Genomic DNA, 17,960 nt, shown 5'->3' with positions numbered 1-17,960 from the left:
AAAGAAATAAACAAGGCATGAACATTGCACAGTGTTGGGGTACAGTATCTGTGTCATCTTCAGGTGGTTCCAGAAAAGAAGAAATGGTTTCTTTGCGTAAAGTCAAGTGAAGAGTCCGATACCATTTTTTTTTTTTTTTTTGTAGTTCGACATGTTGATGACGTCATGGCTAAAGCAGACGGGTGGTATCCCATGCTTCAGTTATAAGTAATTTTCGATGCATTATATCCAATGTCGGAGTACCCTCAAACTCTTTTTTTAGAAAAACAGCATTGCTCCTAAGTGAGGGAACATCTGTTGTCAAACAACACTTGTTTGTAGTCAGAAAATCATTACACGTTTGGTGAAATAACTGGATCATGCACTTAGTATTTTCCTTTAGTTTCAAAAATCAATCTAAACACTGACATACCAACCTGTCAGAACTCCGGAGATGGGAACTTGCCCTTCAATATATCCTCTCTTCTCGTTATCCGCCAGGCCTCAACCTCCGCTAATTTCAAGTTGCCGCCGCTCATACCTCACCTGTCTTTCAACAACATCTTTGCCTCTTTACTTCTGCCTCGACTGACATCTCTGCCCAAACTCTTTGCCTTTACAAATGTATGCTTGTGTCTGTGTATGTGCGGATGGATATGTGTGTGTGTGCGCGCGAGTGTATACCTGTCCTTTTTCCCCCCTAAGGTAAGTCTTTCCACTCCCGGGATTGGAATGACTCCTTACCCTGTCCCTTAAAACCCACATCCTTTCGTCTTTCCCTCTCCTTCCCTCTTTCCCGACGAAGCAACCTTGGGTTGCGAAAGCTAGAAATTTATGTGTGTGTTTTTTATTGTTTTTATTGTCTCTATCAACATACCAACACTTTCGTTTGGTAAGTTACAGCTTCTTTGTTTTTATGTATACTATAGGTCCAGAAGTATTCAAAATCTCCATATGCATGCAAACATCCTGCCACTGTGACAAATGTGCGTGATCATATATCACAACTACCATACTTGTTGGCAGTGTCATTGGGCAAAACTGATGGATTGTATCATGTTCTTCAACACTTCCTGATTTTTTACATATATTTAGAAGATAACACTCCTCAGTTGCTCTAGAACAAAACTCCGATAGGAAACTTTGCAGTTCTTTTTCTTTTTTCTTCTGAAGTGGTATGTTTTGCTCCAATTCAGAAAAGTGTAGCAAATGGAGCTAGGCAGAAAGAAATTCCAACTGCACACTCAGTCCCTGATCTTTTCACAATTTTCTAGATTTCTGTTGTCATAAAAAGAGGGCAAGAAAAATAAATGGATAATGCTCAAATACAGATTAGGGGTGGGGGGAGGAAAATGCCTGCTACAGGCTCTCGTTCAGAAGTGACAGAGAACAAGATTAATGATACAGTAGATAATTTTTCACTAATAGCATCTGCAACCCAGGTATCACTGTCACATTTACACAACACATAAAAAATACAAAATATACTGAATTCAAAATAAATATTAGTTTCATTACATAATTTTAAAAGTAGAATGCCTTAGAATATAAAACCAGAATGCTGCAATGATCTAAAATGAAAATAAGAAATAAAGATATCACCTTATCATATTTCTTTCATGCAGAAAAACTGCACAGATTTTATATACTAGTGGATTTCTTACCCGATATGATATTCTTTGTCAGCCCACAACTCCGAATCCTGCGACAGCCTTTTCCAACGAGGACACACTTTCCGTACCACACGTACCAGCTCATTGAAAGACATGTGAGAGAAGATCTTTATCAGTATCTCATCAGGAAAGTCATCAATGCTCATTTGCCAGGAGCCTGTGGAGGGTGGTTTGCTGTCAGCCACGCCAGAAACTGCAGCTTTTGACTGCTGCGAGTTCAAATTATTTGCAGACGCATTTGACTCGGAATACGTGTTGCTGGCATTTTTTTGAGCAGACGGGAGAAAGTATGGAGGAATTGCAGGTGAAGCACCGCTCCAATATAATGCAAGGTATTCATCAACCATGCGGAATCCAATACTGTGATCATATCCCGAAGCCATTTCGCTGCCAAGAGTGCCTTCAGACCTTTGGGTGTTAGAAGGTGCTGAGCAAGGGGTTGTCACGCAGATGTCTGTGTGTACACTTGCAGGAACTGAAAGAAACATAGAAAAAAAAATGAATGCCCAAATGTGTATTATAAACCTACCAGTTATATAAATATGTAGATTGAGTTTCTCACAAATGCCCATAATGTTAACATAACATAATATAACACACACACACACACACACACACACACACACACACACACACACACACAAATTACAGGACTAGAGAACCATCTTTGAAATAAGTTCTTGTTGTTCTTGTTGTGGTCTCCAGTCCTGAGACTGGTTTGATGCAGCTCTCCATGCTACTCTATCCCGTGCAAGCCTCTTCATCTCCCAGTACCTCCTGCAACCTACATCCTTCTGAATCTGCTTAGTGTATTCATCTCTTGGTCTCCCTCTACGATTTTTACCCTCCACGCTGTCCTCCAATACTAAATTCGCGATCCCTCGATGTCCTACCAACCGATCCCTTCTTCTAGTCAAGTTGTGCCACAAACTCCTCTTCTCCCCAACCCTATTCAATACCTCCTCATTAGTTATGTGATCTACCCATCTAATCTTCAGCATTCTTCTGTAGCACCACATTTCGAAAGCTTCTATTCTCTTCTTGTCTAAACTATTTACCGTCCACGTTTCACTTCCAAACATGGCTACACTCCATACAAATACTTTCAATAATGACTTCCTGACACTTAAATCTATACTTGATGTTAACAAATTTCTCTTCTTCAGAAACACTTTCCTTGCCATTGCCAGTCTACATTTTATATCCTCTCTACTTCGACCATCATCAGTTATTTTGCTCCCCAAATAGCAAAACTCCTTTACTACTTTAAGTGTCTCATTTCCTAATCTAATTCCCTCAGCATCACCCTACTTAATTCTTATGAGCAAAAATATGTAAGCATTTGTTAACACTGTGATACCATGTTAACAGAAACTGGTGTCATTAAAGTATGTCAGTAAACTAAAAAGCTAGCAGTTTCCATGGTGGGGGAAGTGGCCTTTCCCGGAAGACTGCTACAACTGCTATATGGGACGGCTAATATTGAGTTTCCCACCTAGCAATACAATGTAACTTATGATGCTTTACATAGATTCCATTTGTGTTCATTTCTTCCATTAATTACTGTAGCCATCAGTTTAAAAAAAACCTGGGATCAAATAAATGTTTGTTAACTATAACACCACCACTTATAATGAAAACAACAATGAAAAACTTGAATTAACTCTCATTTACGAGTTAAACAGGTTGCATTTAATTATTACAGTAGAGCGTCGATCATCCGAACGTCGGTCAACCGAACGACCGCTTAACCGAGCTGTGTACTCACTCGCACCTGTTACTCTCGCACCCTACCGTCCACCATCCCCCTCACTCCCAAACCAAGTTTCCCACAGTAGTCACCGCACTGGGCCACCGCTGGCGGAACATTGCTTCTAATGGGGCAGCTGATTCTTTCAAAGTCAAACTAAGGGAAGAAGATTATGCTCTCGAAAACTTTTACCATGCTGACAAAACTGGAAAGCTTTACCGAGAAAAACTCTTGTTTCACGTCATGAATTAGCAGCACCTGGTCCTAAAACAAGCAAGGACTGTATTACAGCTTTGGCTCGTGCTAATGCTACTGGAAGTCACCGACTGCCTATGTTCGTCATTGGTAAAAGTAAAAAACCGCGTTGTTTCAGGCGCGTTAATATGTCAGCCTTGCCTGTTGTGCCTAGATGGATAGTACGATTTTTATGAAGTGGTTTCTGGACGTTTTCGTACCCTCTGTAAAAGCTCATCATCTAAAGAATGGGAAGAGGGAGAAAACACTATTTCTCCTTGACAATGCACCAACTCATCCGTCATGTGATATTTTAAACGAAAAAGACGAGTTCATAAAGGTAATATTTCTTCCACCTAACGTAACTTCATTATTACAGCCCATGGATCAAGGCGTATTAGAGACTTTCAAACGATATTACAGGAAATAATTGTTGCGTAAGTTATTGTTAGAAAGAGAAGAGGATGGAGAAGAACGTCTCTTAAGAAATCATAAAAATATTGACTTGAAAGACGCGTCCTACATGATCAGCGCAGCATGGAATAGTGTAAAGGAAGAGAATTTGAAGAAAGCCTGGAATAAAATTTTGGACACAGATGAAAATTCACAAGGTATGATTGAAAATGACGAACAGAATGATATGTCCGAAATTCTCGGTATGCTAAAAGAAATAGATTGCCACGAATGTGATGAAGAAGGCGTTCATGAATGGATGAATATCGATGTGCAGATCCAGGACACCAAATCATGCAGGACAGTGAGATTGTAACCGTCATCACTGATAAAGATGAAAGTATACCAACAGCTTCTGAAGCATTCACTTGTTTAAATACTGCCTTGCGATGGTTTGAAGCCCAAGATGAAAGTGAGCAGTTTCAGATATCTGTAATGAAAGAAGTACGTGACTTAGCTGCTCGTAAGCATGTAGGCTTGCTTAGACAGACCAAAATAAAGGATTTTTTTAAATGTTAATTTTATATACTGTGTGTATTGTTCATGCAAAATGTGTATGTAATATGTATATATTTTTGTTTAATAAACTGTGCCACATACTATATATTCCTACTGAAGTTGCCTTTGTATGTTACTTTGTAATACTAACAGAGATGCCTGTTTTTATGAATAAATTTACTGTACAGTACTTCTTTTTGGCAAATAAACATGTACAGTTCGATTATCTGAACAAACCAGTTTTCTGAACACCCATGACCCCAATTACTTCGGATAATCGACGCTCTACTGTATTATATTTTATTACCATTCATTGTCAATACCTTCCCATAAATGTTTCAAAATTCCGCTGATGACAGGCAGAGCAATGAAGTTTCAGGCAACAATAGCTGTGCCTAATTTGTTGTTATTTTTCACCCAGGCTCATAGCAACAAGGTGAAAGGAAAGAGAAAGGGAGAAGTGGAGCATGTTTCAGTTAAGCATAGTTTCAGTCTGTTACAAGCTGTGTTCTGTGTGTGTGTGCTGGAACAATGTGTTATGGAAGTGTTGTTAGTGCATATAGTGATCGTAATTCATGTGATTCAATATCCCTCACAGATTGTGATATTCGCTATTTTTGGCTTCATTAAAACAGCAAATAGTTAATACTTTCAGCCAGAAGGCAAATACTTGTTTATAAAGAATGATTAATGTATAATAAGACATCGCATAGCGACGGTGGAATTTCCTAAATAAAGTAATTCGTCATCTTTGGGCGGCAACATAAACAGAAGAATACGGATAGATATGTGATCCTTCATTATTTTGTTCGCTGGAGAACAAATGAAGCCTTGAGTGCTAAACACTTTTCCTGTTTTTCTTAAGTAAGACGGACGCAGATTTGTGGCGGTCTGATCTAATTTTTTACTAAATAAATAAAAACGTGTTACCTCTAAGTTTGAGTGGAGTGTGAAAAGAAGCACTGTTATAACTTATCATGACGACGCATGAGCGACTCAAGAGAACAATGACTATATAAAAGAGCACTCAATGGACATGAAACGGACATAAAAATCTACCGTCATTGTAGTACTAAGATTAAGGTACGATGTATGTTTTAGTTATAATAAATATTTGTTCTGGAAATATTGGATCATTTAGCAGTGCTCATTCCTATCATATCCTAAGTATTATTTTCATTTTAATTATGCGTTTTACTAAGATTACAGACACCAAGATCAGCAGTCCAATGTGTGTGTTACACTGACAAAAAGAAAACTGTTTTATCGTCTTCTTGCATCAGCTTTAATATTGAATTTCCCTTTTGTGTGATGTTACAGTTGCTTTCACGTCCTTAAGAACTTTCTGGTCCCTTAGGAAATTGTTTTGTAATAAGAATAACTTCACGACCGGGTATGATCGTATCTACGATCATGAAGTAATTAGAAAGACGATAATGCAATTTCTTAATCAATAGCACGCAAGCTGTGACTGCTTCAAGCCACGCGAAACTGCAATTAAAGACTGTTCACATTTCATAATGCAATATTTTATGACAATGGTCAATCAACGATTCTTACGCCAATTGTGATTGATAAAACAGTAAGTGAAATCTCAAATTCCAACTTTTCCATTGAATAACAACATCACTTTTATTTTGTTACATCACAAGATGTGTAAACAGTGTCGACAATTTTTGCTACATTTGCAGACAGGCAACATTGAAATTGCAAAGGTGGCCAATAATGCTGCATATTACGAATGGCTGTATTTTGGCTGTGAAATCAGGGCCGGGACAAGCTCTGGGCTTCTCATGTACGTCGATACCTTGTGTCTCGAGTCTTCACTCGTGGTTGAAATGTAAAAGATTTTCCATTGGCTCTCTATCCATGATCTGGCGAGAACCATCAAACCCTGTGAATTATTGTTACTTTTGTATGGCAGCTCAATTAACAAATGGTGTTGTTGTTGTGGTCTTCAGTCCTGATACTGGTTTGATCCAGCTCTCCATGCTACTCTATCCTGTACAAGCTGCTTCATCTCCCAGTACCTACTGCAAACTACATCCTTCCGAATCTGCTTAGTGTATTCGTCTCTTGGTCTCCCTCTACGATTTTTACCCTCCATGCTGCCCTCCAAAGCTACATTTGTGATCCCTTGATGCCTCAGAACATGTCCTACCAAGCGATCCCTTCTTCTTGTCAAGTTGTACCACAAACTCCTCTTCTCCCCAATCGTATTCAATACCTCCTAATTAGTTACGTGATATACCCATCTAATTTTCAGCATTCTTCTGTAGCACCACATTTCGAAAGCTTCTATTCCCTTCTTGTCCAAACCATTTATCGTCCATGTTTCACTTCCATACGTGGCTACACTCCATACAAATACTTTCAGAAAAGACTTCCTGACACTTAAATCCATACTCGATGTTAACAAATTTCTCTTCTTCAGAAACGCATTCCTTGCTATTGCCAGTCTACATTTTATATCCTCTCTACTTCGACCATCATCAGTTATTTTGCTCCCCAAATAATAAAACTCCTTTACTACTTTAAGTGTCTCATTTCCTAATCTAATTCCCTCAGCATCACCCGACTTAATTCGACTACATTCCATTATCCTCGTTTTGCTTTTGTTGATGTTCATCTTATACCCTCCTTTCAAGACACTCCATTCCATTCAACTGCTCTTCCAAGTCCTTTGCTACTCCGAACTTTTGTTTTGTTTCCTTTACTGCTTGCTCAATATACAGATTGAATAACATCGGGGAGAGACTACAACCCTGTCTCACTCCCTTCCCAAACACTGCTTCCCTTTCATGTCCCTCGACTCTTATAACTGCCATCTGATTTCTGTACAAATTGTAAATGGCCCTTCGCTCCCTGTATTTTACCCCTGCCACCTTCAGAATTTGAAAGAGAGTATTCCAGTCAACATTGTCAAAAGCTTTCTCTAAGTCTACAAATGCTAGAAACGTAGGTTTGCCTTTCCTTATCTTTCTTCTAAGATAAGTCGTAGGGTCAGTATTGCCTCACATGTTCCAACATTTCTACGGAATCCAAACTGATCCTCCCCGAGGTCGGCTTCTACCACTTTTTCCATTCGTCTGTAAAGAATTCCCATTAGTATTTTGCAGCTGTGATTTTCACATCTGTCCGTATGACGACATATTTCAAAGCACGTACCGATGGCTTGGGTTCTTCACCTGACGTTTATGCATCATTCAATAAGGAGCTTTGTGTGTATCTGTCCCCTTCCTGTCTCATATTCACATGGCAATTGTGAAACACTGTTCAACTCCTTACTTCCTGCACACAACTTTCCACAAACATATTCGAGTAAATCGTGGTTTCCATTTCCAGAGGATATCAGCAAATACTAATAGTGCAGCTCTTCTAGTACACCAACCATTCATTTGTTGTGCTTGTTTAGTTGCATGAAATAGCAATTTTTATAGGGTCCTTGCATTAAGTTTGTTCACATAAAAATGGTGCATTTAAATAAAGATTACAAAAAGAGACAAAAAAAACATTGTCCTTCCTCAGCTTCAGCAACTAACAACAGAACTGTGATCATATGCACCAAAATGTGATACCACAGCAGCCACTAACCCTTTCACACCCACTGGCTGCAGCAGGGTACATTAAAATATAATGTCTCTTAGTTTCAACAGAAACATTTTTCTCCAGTGGAAACATGTGCTCATTTGCAAAAGACCAATTTTTTTATCGTATACAAGTGCTGCCAACTGCCGGGCTTACACAATTAAAGTGTCGAAGTCAGTGTGGCAGTGCACAGCAGCTTATGACCACCAGAATACACAGAAATGTTTGATTAGTTATATTCCACAGCACAATTTAGTATTATTTTGCACAGTGATTCTTGAATGATCAGTATCATGATCACATCTACATCTACATCTACATCTACATCCACACTCCGCAAGCCACCTGATGGTGAGTGGCGGAGGGTACCTTGAGTACCTCTATGGGTTCTCCCTTCTATTCCAGTCTCGTATTCTTCGTGGAAAGAAGGATTGTTGGTATGCCTCTGTATGGGCTCTAATCTCTCTGATTTTACTCTCATGGTCTCTTCGCGAGATATACGTAGGAGGGAGCAATATACTGCTTGACTCCTCGGTGAAGGTATGTTCTCGAAACTTCGACAAAAGCCCGTACGGAGCTACTGAGCGTCTCTCTTGCAGAGTCTTCCACTGGAGTTTATCTGTCATCTCCATAATGCTTTTGTGATCACTAAATTATCCTGTAACAAAGCGTGCTGCTCTCCATTGGATCTTCTCTCTCTCTTCTATCACCCTATCTGGTACGGATCCCACACCAGTGAGCAGTATTCAAGCAGTGGGCGAACAAGTGTACTGTAACCCACTTCCTTTGTTTTCGGACTGCATTTCCTTAGGATTCTTCCAATGAATCTCAGTCTGGCATCTGCTCTACCGACTTGATTAATTTTATATGGTCATTCCATTTTAAATCACTCCTAATGCGTACTCCCAGATAATTTATGGAATTAACTGCTTCCAGTTGTTGACCTCCTATATTGTAGCTAAATGATAAAGGATCTTTCTTTCTGTGTATTCGCAGCACATTACACTTGCCTACATTGAGATTCAGTTGTCCTGCACCATGCTTCAATTCGTTGCAGGTCCTCCTGCATTTCAGCACAATTTTCCACTGTTACAACCTCTCGATATACTACAGCATCATCCGCAAAAAGCCTCAGTGAACTTCCAATGTTATCCACAAGGTCATTTATATACATTGTGAATAGCAACGGTCCTACGATACTCCCCTGCGGCACACCCTAAAATCACTCTTACTTTGGAAGATTTCTCTCCATTGAGAATGACATGCTGCGTTCTGTTATCTAGGAACTCTTCAATTCAATCATACAATTGGTCTGATAGTCCATATGCTCTCACTTTGTTCATTAAATGACTATGGGGAGTTGTATCAAATGCCTTGCGGAAGCCAAGAATCACAGCATCTACCTAGAAACCTGTGTCTATGGCCCTCCAAGTCTCGTGGACGACTAGCGCGAGCTGGGTTTCACACGATCATCTTTTTTGAAACCCATGCTGATTCCTACAGAGTAGATTTCTAGTCTCCAGAAAAGTCATTATACAGTAACATAATACGTGTTCCAAAATTCTACAACTGATCGACATTAGAGATATAGGTCTACAGTTCTGCACACCTGTTCGATGTCCCTTCTTGAAAATGAGGATGACCTGCGACCTTTTCCAGTCTTTTGGAACACTGTGCTCTTCTAGAAACCTACGGTACACCGCTGCAAGAAGGAGGCAAGTTCCTTCGCATATTCTGTGTAAAATTGAACTGGTATTCCATCAGGTCCAGTGGCCTTTCCTCTTCTGAGTGATTTTAATTGTTTTTCTATCCCTCTGTCATCTATTTCGATATCTACCATTTTGTCATCTGTGCAACAACTAGAGAAGGAACTAAGTGCAGTCTTTCTCTGTGAAACAGCTTTGGAAAAAGACATTTAGTATTTCGGCCATTAGTCTGTCATCCTCTGTTTCAGTACCATTTTGGTCACAGAGTTCTGGACTTTTTGTTCTGATCCACCTACCACTTTGACATAAGACCAAAATTTCTTAGGATTTTCTGCCAAGTCAGTACATAGAACTTTACTTTTGAATAAATTGAACTCCTCTCGCATAGCCCTCCTCACACTACATTTCACTTCATGTAATTTTTGTTCATCTGCAAGGCTGAGGGGGCCTATAGAGACATCCAATTACCATGTTTGAGCCTGATTTAACCAGAACCTTCACCCAAATTATTTCACATTTCGGATCTCTGCAGTATACATTCCAATCTGGGTTTAGAATTTCATTACTGTTTACATCTTTCCATCCCTAGTACTATGTGGGCATTGTGACCGTTTATTAATGAGAACAGTTCTGGGACCTTTCTATAGACGCTCTTGCAGTTTATTATTACCACATTAATACTGTCATTCCCTGTTGCATTTTGCCTACAGCTACCTTGTCGCATCTCAGGAGGCGTCTTGTCGGGTCTAGGGAGGGAATTCTCTAACTTAAAAAACCCACATGTGCACTCCACACGTACTCCACTACCCTTGTAGCCGCTTCTTGTGTGTAGTGCACGTCTGACCTATTCAGGGGGACTCTACATTTCTCCACCCAATAGTGGAGGTAGAGAAATTTGCACCCCATATCTCCGCAGAATCGTCTGAGCCTCTGGTTTAAGCCTTCCACTTGGCTTCAAACCAGAGGACCACGATCAGTTCTGGGAATGACACTACAAATAGTTAGCTCAGATTCCACCTCACGAGTAAGGCTTTTTGCCTTCACCAACTGCCTGTATGAGCTGAGGATGACCTCTGAACCCAGACGGCAGGAGTCATTGGTGCCGACATGAGAGCAACAATTTGTAGTCAAATGCTCTCTATCGCCGCCAACAGGGCCTCCTCCACATCCCGGATGAACAGTGAATATCTCAAAATTAGTTATTTTAGTCCCTAAAAAGAAGCCAAGTGTTCAAAGTATATTTTGAAAATGGGCACATATTATTGTATAAATATTACATATAGAATTATTAAGAAATCACCTTAGAGCATTACAGCATACAGAAAAATATACCTTCCTCCAGAAAAAATTCAAGCTCTGAAAGAGTTCAGATAAATCACTCTTCAAAACCAGCAACTTTTATGTTACACTACTCCTGATCCCAGCAAAACACCATAATGAGTTTCACACTCTGATACATCATTCCTTGTGCATAATGACACGGCCAGGGCCTTTAAAGTGTAACATCAATTCATTAGCTAGTACAAATACATCAAAATTTCCCAGTGTTGTGACATTCATAACAATACACTTGTGCCACAAGGCAAGCTGACAGTCCTTTTATGTTTAAACTAGTTTGAAACATCCTGACAGCTATTACAGTAAATGAAACTCTCCTGCTGAGAGCAAACCAAGATATTAGACTAATACACTGAATACCCACAATTTCTTTCTTTGTCAGTGCAAACAACCAAGTACAACGAAACTTTGGAAGATAATGACTGAAAATATGAGGCTAATGTGGTGAGGACAACATACCTTTGAAGGACTCAAAAACTGTAGGAGCTTTGGGAAATAATGGCTGGCACCTGTTAGCGGTTTCTGTTGATCTAAAAGCTTGGGCATTTTGTTCATTCAGAATGTTTAACAGTTGTTGAATGTCCATTATGATGTACCAATATTTTACATATTTACTTTTTGGTCAATTTGGAAACTTTCAGAGGGAAATGATTACCACAAAAATGTTGCATCAGTATTTTCCCAGAACTTTCACCAAAACTCTGTTAGCAATACTATCCATTACAAAAATGCACTACACTAATAAAATTAAACACCACAGATAACATGCCACTGAAAATTTTCATACAAAGCCAAATGTACTTAAATATTTCAGCCTATTTACCACCTTGCACAGTACAACAGTCTTGAAAATGTACCAAACGTCATTGTACCTTGCAATACATTAAGTTCTAGCCCCAGGTGACAAAAGATAACAAAAGTATCTGAGGAAGGACAAAGGAACTGTCCAATACAATGACACACTGTATCACACCTTGCCCTTGCCTCCTCTTTCCAAATACTGAAAAATAATTTTCACTACAAAACACCTGTTTCATCCAACATCACTACAGTTTGCACTCTTTTAGGCTACTACACCAAATACAGATTTTTCCCCAAAATATAAACACTACCACACCCTTGGGTAATAGCCCACTTCTCATAGCTGAGTAATGAAGAAAAATATAGAGGTCTTCATTTGGATCTGCTCAACAAACATTTCACAGTGATTGGGATGTTTCTATGTTCCACATTTCATGCACCGTGAAACATTTGACACACAGCGTTCACAACAGTCCAGTCTCTTAGCCATTGGTACAGATGCACCAAAAGAGGCCCAAGTCTCTTTGAGTAGCTACTTACAATGCAAAATTGTGCAACATTTACTGAGACTAATTCCTGCAGAGCAGGTAGCTATGGGTTACAAGTGATTTACTACCTGGCTTTGCCACTGGAGAAGGATGTCGAATTTGGCACACAGGGAATGATACAAGCATTTCAATATGTACAATACTGAAGGACTACAACGAAAGCCTGTTGACTGCATTTTCTTAACAACTTTAGAGCAGAATTTCGAAATTCTACTCTAACAATGTTTTTACTCAGGAAATGACTATGTACAACTAACATTTTGAGATAGTATTTATATTAGGGCAAAATTGAAAATACTTTCTTATGCTACTAAACTCTTATTATATTTGCATGTCTAATGAACAGCTGTTGTGTGATGTAAAACCTTTACTGCATTATTGTAGCCTAGTGTATATAGGAACAAAATGTTTAATGAGGGTAAAAGTAAAGCCCTAGATGACTAACAGACTATGTCTTTGTAACACCATGAGCACACATGTAGCTATATAAAGTTGCACTATGTATTGTATGAACTTATATTGTTTTGATCTTACTTTTTTGTGCACATATTTGTATGTTTCCATTTCCTTAAAACGGTTTCCACAAATTTACATGTACATTTGGACAACATCCTTAAAATATTTATTGTATAAGGATGAATAAATAAAATAATCTCTATATATATGAAAGGTAATGTCCCAATTGATTGATTCACTCACTCACTCACTCACTCACTGACTGACTGACTGACTGACTGACTGACTGAACTCATCATTGCCCAGTCCAAACCACTACAGATGGAAACTTGAAATTTGCAGTGTGTTGATCTTGTATTGTACGCATCGTTTATGAAGCGATTTTCTGAAATCGCAGCCCTAAGTGTCTGAAACATGGGATGACAAGTTTTTTGAAAATATGTTGCTATTAAGGCAATTTTGAGTGTAGACCTACGAAGATTGGTATTTGCTTTCTCTATCAGAAATAAAAACAGACACGTTCCAGTATTTTCCCAAATTTTTCCCCTATGGGGTGAAATAGTGGATGAAATGATTTTTTTAAAAAATAAATTGTTATTAAAGAACTACTCAAGTATTTTTAAAGTGCCATCTATAAAAATTGGTATTTAACATTTCCGTAACAAATAAAAAAGGTGTGTTTCAGTGTTCTTAGAAATTCAACCCCCTGAGGGGTGGAATAGCGGATGAAATGTTTTATGAAAATATTTCATTGTGCAAGGCTTGTTACTGCTACATCCACGAAAAATTGAATTTGTCTTCTTGATTAGAAATTTAAAAAAATGTGTGTTTCACTGATTTTGGAAAATGGCTCTGAGCACTATGGGACTTTGCTTTTGGAAATTCAAGCCCTATGGGGGTGAAATAGGAGACGAAAGTTTTTATGGAAATATTTCATTATGCAAGGATTTTTGAAGCTAAATCTATGAAAATTTGTATTTGGCATCTCTGACACAAACACATAAAATTTGAATTTCACCGTGGAAAGTGAGGGTGAAGTGTTTTATGAAATATTACATTGTGAAAAAAATTTTAAAGCTAAATCTTAGAAAAGTGATACCTTGCTTCTCGATTAGAAATTAAAAAAAAATATGCCTCTCACTGTTTTTGGAAATTCAACCTCTAAAGTGGATGAAATAGGGGATGAAATTTTTTTAAAAAATATTTCGTTACATTAAAAAATTGGAAGCTAAATCTACGAAAATTCGTATTTCACTTCTCGGTTGGATATAAAGAGATGTGTGTAAATGTGCTAAGGGATGAAAATTAGTATGGAAATATAACAAAAAGCAAAAGGCATGGTTAACAAAAACCTTTGACTTTTGGTCAGAAATACATTCGAAAAAGACCACGCTTCTATGGCTTTAATTAGCGTGAAAAGTTTAGAATGTGCTGCAATTTGTAAACATAAAAATTCGATTAACGAAAGATGCAAAAAAAATCCGTGCTGACGATACAGTCTACGCCAGCGAAGCAGTGGCCGCTCAGCTAGTAAATAATTAAGCTCTTAACTACAGATAGGCAAGGAGACTGCTTGCTACTTGAATTTCGTTGACTATGTACTCCCAAACACTTGCCGAACTAACATAACACTCATAATATAAAGTAAACGGTAATAATGTAGCAACGGCTACACTAACACAAAATATTTGTAAGCCAAACCACCAGAACAAAATGGTAAAATAATTTCTAATGTCATTCAGATTATTATTTCCTTGTCAAATACAAATGCTGTTTCATAAGGGAACTGCAATCTTGTTGCCTCCGCAATTACACCCACTTCAGCGTAGGTCCCTGAACGGCTTTTAAGTAAAACGTAACTTCAGAAAAAAATAATAATGATCAACGGAAAGTGTTACATGCCTATGTAATGCCGGAACTGTGCAAATACAATGCTAGTACATTACATGTTGTTACGCCCATCTCACTGCCGCTGGTAAACGCAGGAATCAACAGATTGTAGAGGTGCCTTTCCTTATATTCATCGATTACCCCACAACTCTAGGCTGCGCAACTTTACGAATAGTGACATTCGTGCCAGTTTATTCAAGTATAACCACACTTTTTCTGCGAAGTCGATTGACCAAACTACATTTTTTGTACAATTCCAAGATGAAAGATCAAGAACTTAACCATAGTGACCACTCCCACTGAGATTTTCTACCAAGTAATGGAATGTATATTTACGCCATGAGATAAGCACCCTCCAGTATCAGGAAGGTTGGTCTCGGGATAGAAATTTCTGGTCAACTAACGTCAAAATTGACTAGTGCGTACTAACCCTACAAAATCTCGTACCGGCACTCAACGCATACAGCACTATTTGACCGGCGGAGTTTATGCTGTCACCGCGCAGTGACAAAACAAGTGAGTATCGCACTAAGACAGCCAACATAAAAGAACACATAAGCATTGTAACTATCCTAATTCGTAAAACGCTCTTGATGGATAGTGTTTGGATTCAGAACAACTGGATTAATAAGTGTACAGTTGAAATGTGTTACAGAATGTATTCAAGTAGTAAGAAATGCGATGTGTAATTTCGAATTTTGGTGTTGCATGTTTGGTGAAACTGTGTGTCATATCGACGAGGGGCTACAAATCGGTAGTGCGTCTGTCACTCGGCTGAAATCGGAAAGTGGTCGCCGGGTCACGTGACGTTTCTTGTCTGCGGTGCGATTGATTGATGTTTATGTAGTCGCTATTGATCGAGCTACGGACAGTGTACCTGTTATATAGGAAAGGTCAACTTAACCTAATACCTTACAATATTTAATCTACATGTATAACATAAAACAACATACGAGTTATTGACATACATCTTTGTTTTAATTGACAAATTTACGATAGCGTTGTTACGGATACTATTGCAATTAAATATTTTTTTTTTACAAGGAAGGCTATAAATATGATTGCTGCTCGTTTATTCGCAACAATTTACGTTGTTCTGTTAGGTTCCTGCCTAACAAAAACATCGGAAATCGCGAAATATTAAGAAAATAAACAGCCAGATATTTGTGGCAGGCGAGCATCATTGCCGCCGAAGTATCAGATTCCACCCGCCTGCTGTTACCCAGGACGTCATCAATATGGCAGAAATGACAACAAAGAAATTACATATTCATGTCCCACTCCAAAAATAAAATGAAACTATGACAACCGCGGAAAATTAGGGGTTTGGGGCGGAGGCAACCTAAATATTCATCAATAAAAAAACACCGCACCATCCCAAAACAATACAAAAAAATTTAAATTACCACATTTCGCTGCACCAACAAGACCACAGGAAACGGACATTGCCCTTGAACTATATAGCTCAACCGCAGCTATTGATATAAAAAAACCAGCACCTACAACTCCGAAATGTGGAACCAAAACCACAACAACTCAAAAACCCAAATTCCATAATCCCAAATCCCATAATCACATCAATTAAAACACAGCCGACCTACTATAAATATACAACACACAAAACATCACAATTACTATTCAATGAACACAAAAATTACTTTAGTAACTAACGTAATGACAATTAATTGTATATGCTACCAGTAAAAAAAAACGAATTGTTATGTATTAGGATGTGTAATGGACACTAAATTCTTGGGGTCAGGATTGAATGTAGATTGTCAGTAGAAATGGACATAACATATAAAAACTGTGGCAAAGAGACTGCCCCCAGCATGTTATCCTTTACGAATACTTGCACCAGTTTGTAGTAGTTCATGTCTCAAAGTAATCTATTGGATATATACATTCAATCCTCGGTCGCAGAATCATGTTTAGGGGAACAAGTGTCGCGAACATTCAGATTGTCTTCAAGGTGCAAAAAAGGTACGCACAGAAAATAACAAAGAGCAGCAATAGGGACTGTTATGTAGATTTATTTTAAAAGCTAGAAATTCTAATTGGCCCAACTGAATACGCTTTCAAAACTGTAATTTACTTAAGGAACTATATTTATCTGTATACTACAAAAAGCTCAATACACGAGAATGAAACTAGATCCACTCATGACTTACACCTAGACAGGAAAAGCAAGTCAAAAACACAGATGTGTATGCTATACAATGGCCTAAAACTGTACAACAGACTGTCACAAGAAACTAAAGGTGTAAATGAGCTTCATACCTTCAGCCAAAAGCTAAAAACATATTTTTAAGTAAAAGCTGTCAAATTGTAAATGAATATTTAGAATAATTATAAATAGCTGCATAGTAATCATTGATACCCCATACATTGACCAACACTATATGGCATAATTATAAATATTGTAAGTGTAATTACAAGAACTGAAAAAAAATTGTAAAAATACACTTATGTTTGTCAAATAAGAAACCTTTTGCCGACAATTAATGACATCCATACAATTTGTATTGTTATATGGATGAATAAATATATCAATCAATCAGTACTTAGTACACATCTTTAGTTTAACATCTAATAAATTGCAATTTAATTATTATTTATTTACCCCCTCCAGGTATCATCTCACAATACAATGAAAGTTAATAGTTCAAAATATACATGCACAGGTAGTGTATATAAGTATGTTTTCATGAGAGCAGAACACGTCGCTGGCCATGGCCTTGATGAATGAACCATCCCAGGATTTGACTGAAACGGTTTAGGAAAACAACACCTTCCCAAGCAAGAAGTCAGTGTTTTAACCACTGCATTGCTTTATTTGGTTGATCCCTATTGTACAATGTTCTTTGTTTCACAGAATTTACTGTAGATAACTTATGAAACAGGAAAAGCATAGTTTAAGTTTGTCGTTGCAATTTTTTTATTTCTCAAAATTAAAAAAATGTGACTACAGACAAAGACTTTTTTTTCTGACTGTGTTGGTTGCTGTTAGAACTAACAGTATGTTTGCAACATGCAGCATAAAACA

General features: G+C 38.1%; 1 protein-coding gene across 1 annotated transcript in view; it reads right to left on the bottom strand.

Moving 5' to 3' along the window:
- Positions 1 to 15,405, bottom strand: part of LOC124552666 (F-box/LRR-repeat protein 7-like) — a 101,162-nt gene extending 85,757 nt beyond the window's left edge. The window contains exons 1-2 of the mRNA XM_047126990.1: positions 15,345 to 15,405; positions 1,644 to 2,127 (exon numbers count right to left, since the gene is read on the bottom strand). Coding sequence (XP_046982946.1) covers positions 1,644 to 2,035 — 392 coding nt within the window. The 5' untranslated portion in view covers positions 2,036 to 2,127; positions 15,345 to 15,405. The remainder of the gene's footprint in view (positions 1 to 1,643; positions 2,128 to 15,344) is intronic.
- Between the last annotated feature and the right edge of the window lie 2,555 nt (positions 15,406 to 17,960).

This window comes from Schistocerca americana, chromosome 10, assembly GCF_021461395.2.
Source record: "Schistocerca americana isolate TAMUIC-IGC-003095 chromosome 10, iqSchAmer2.1, whole genome shotgun sequence".
Classification (NCBI taxonomy): domain Eukaryota; kingdom Metazoa; phylum Arthropoda; class Insecta; order Orthoptera; family Acrididae; genus Schistocerca; species Schistocerca americana.
This window is presented reverse-complemented; position numbering and strand designations above follow the sequence as displayed.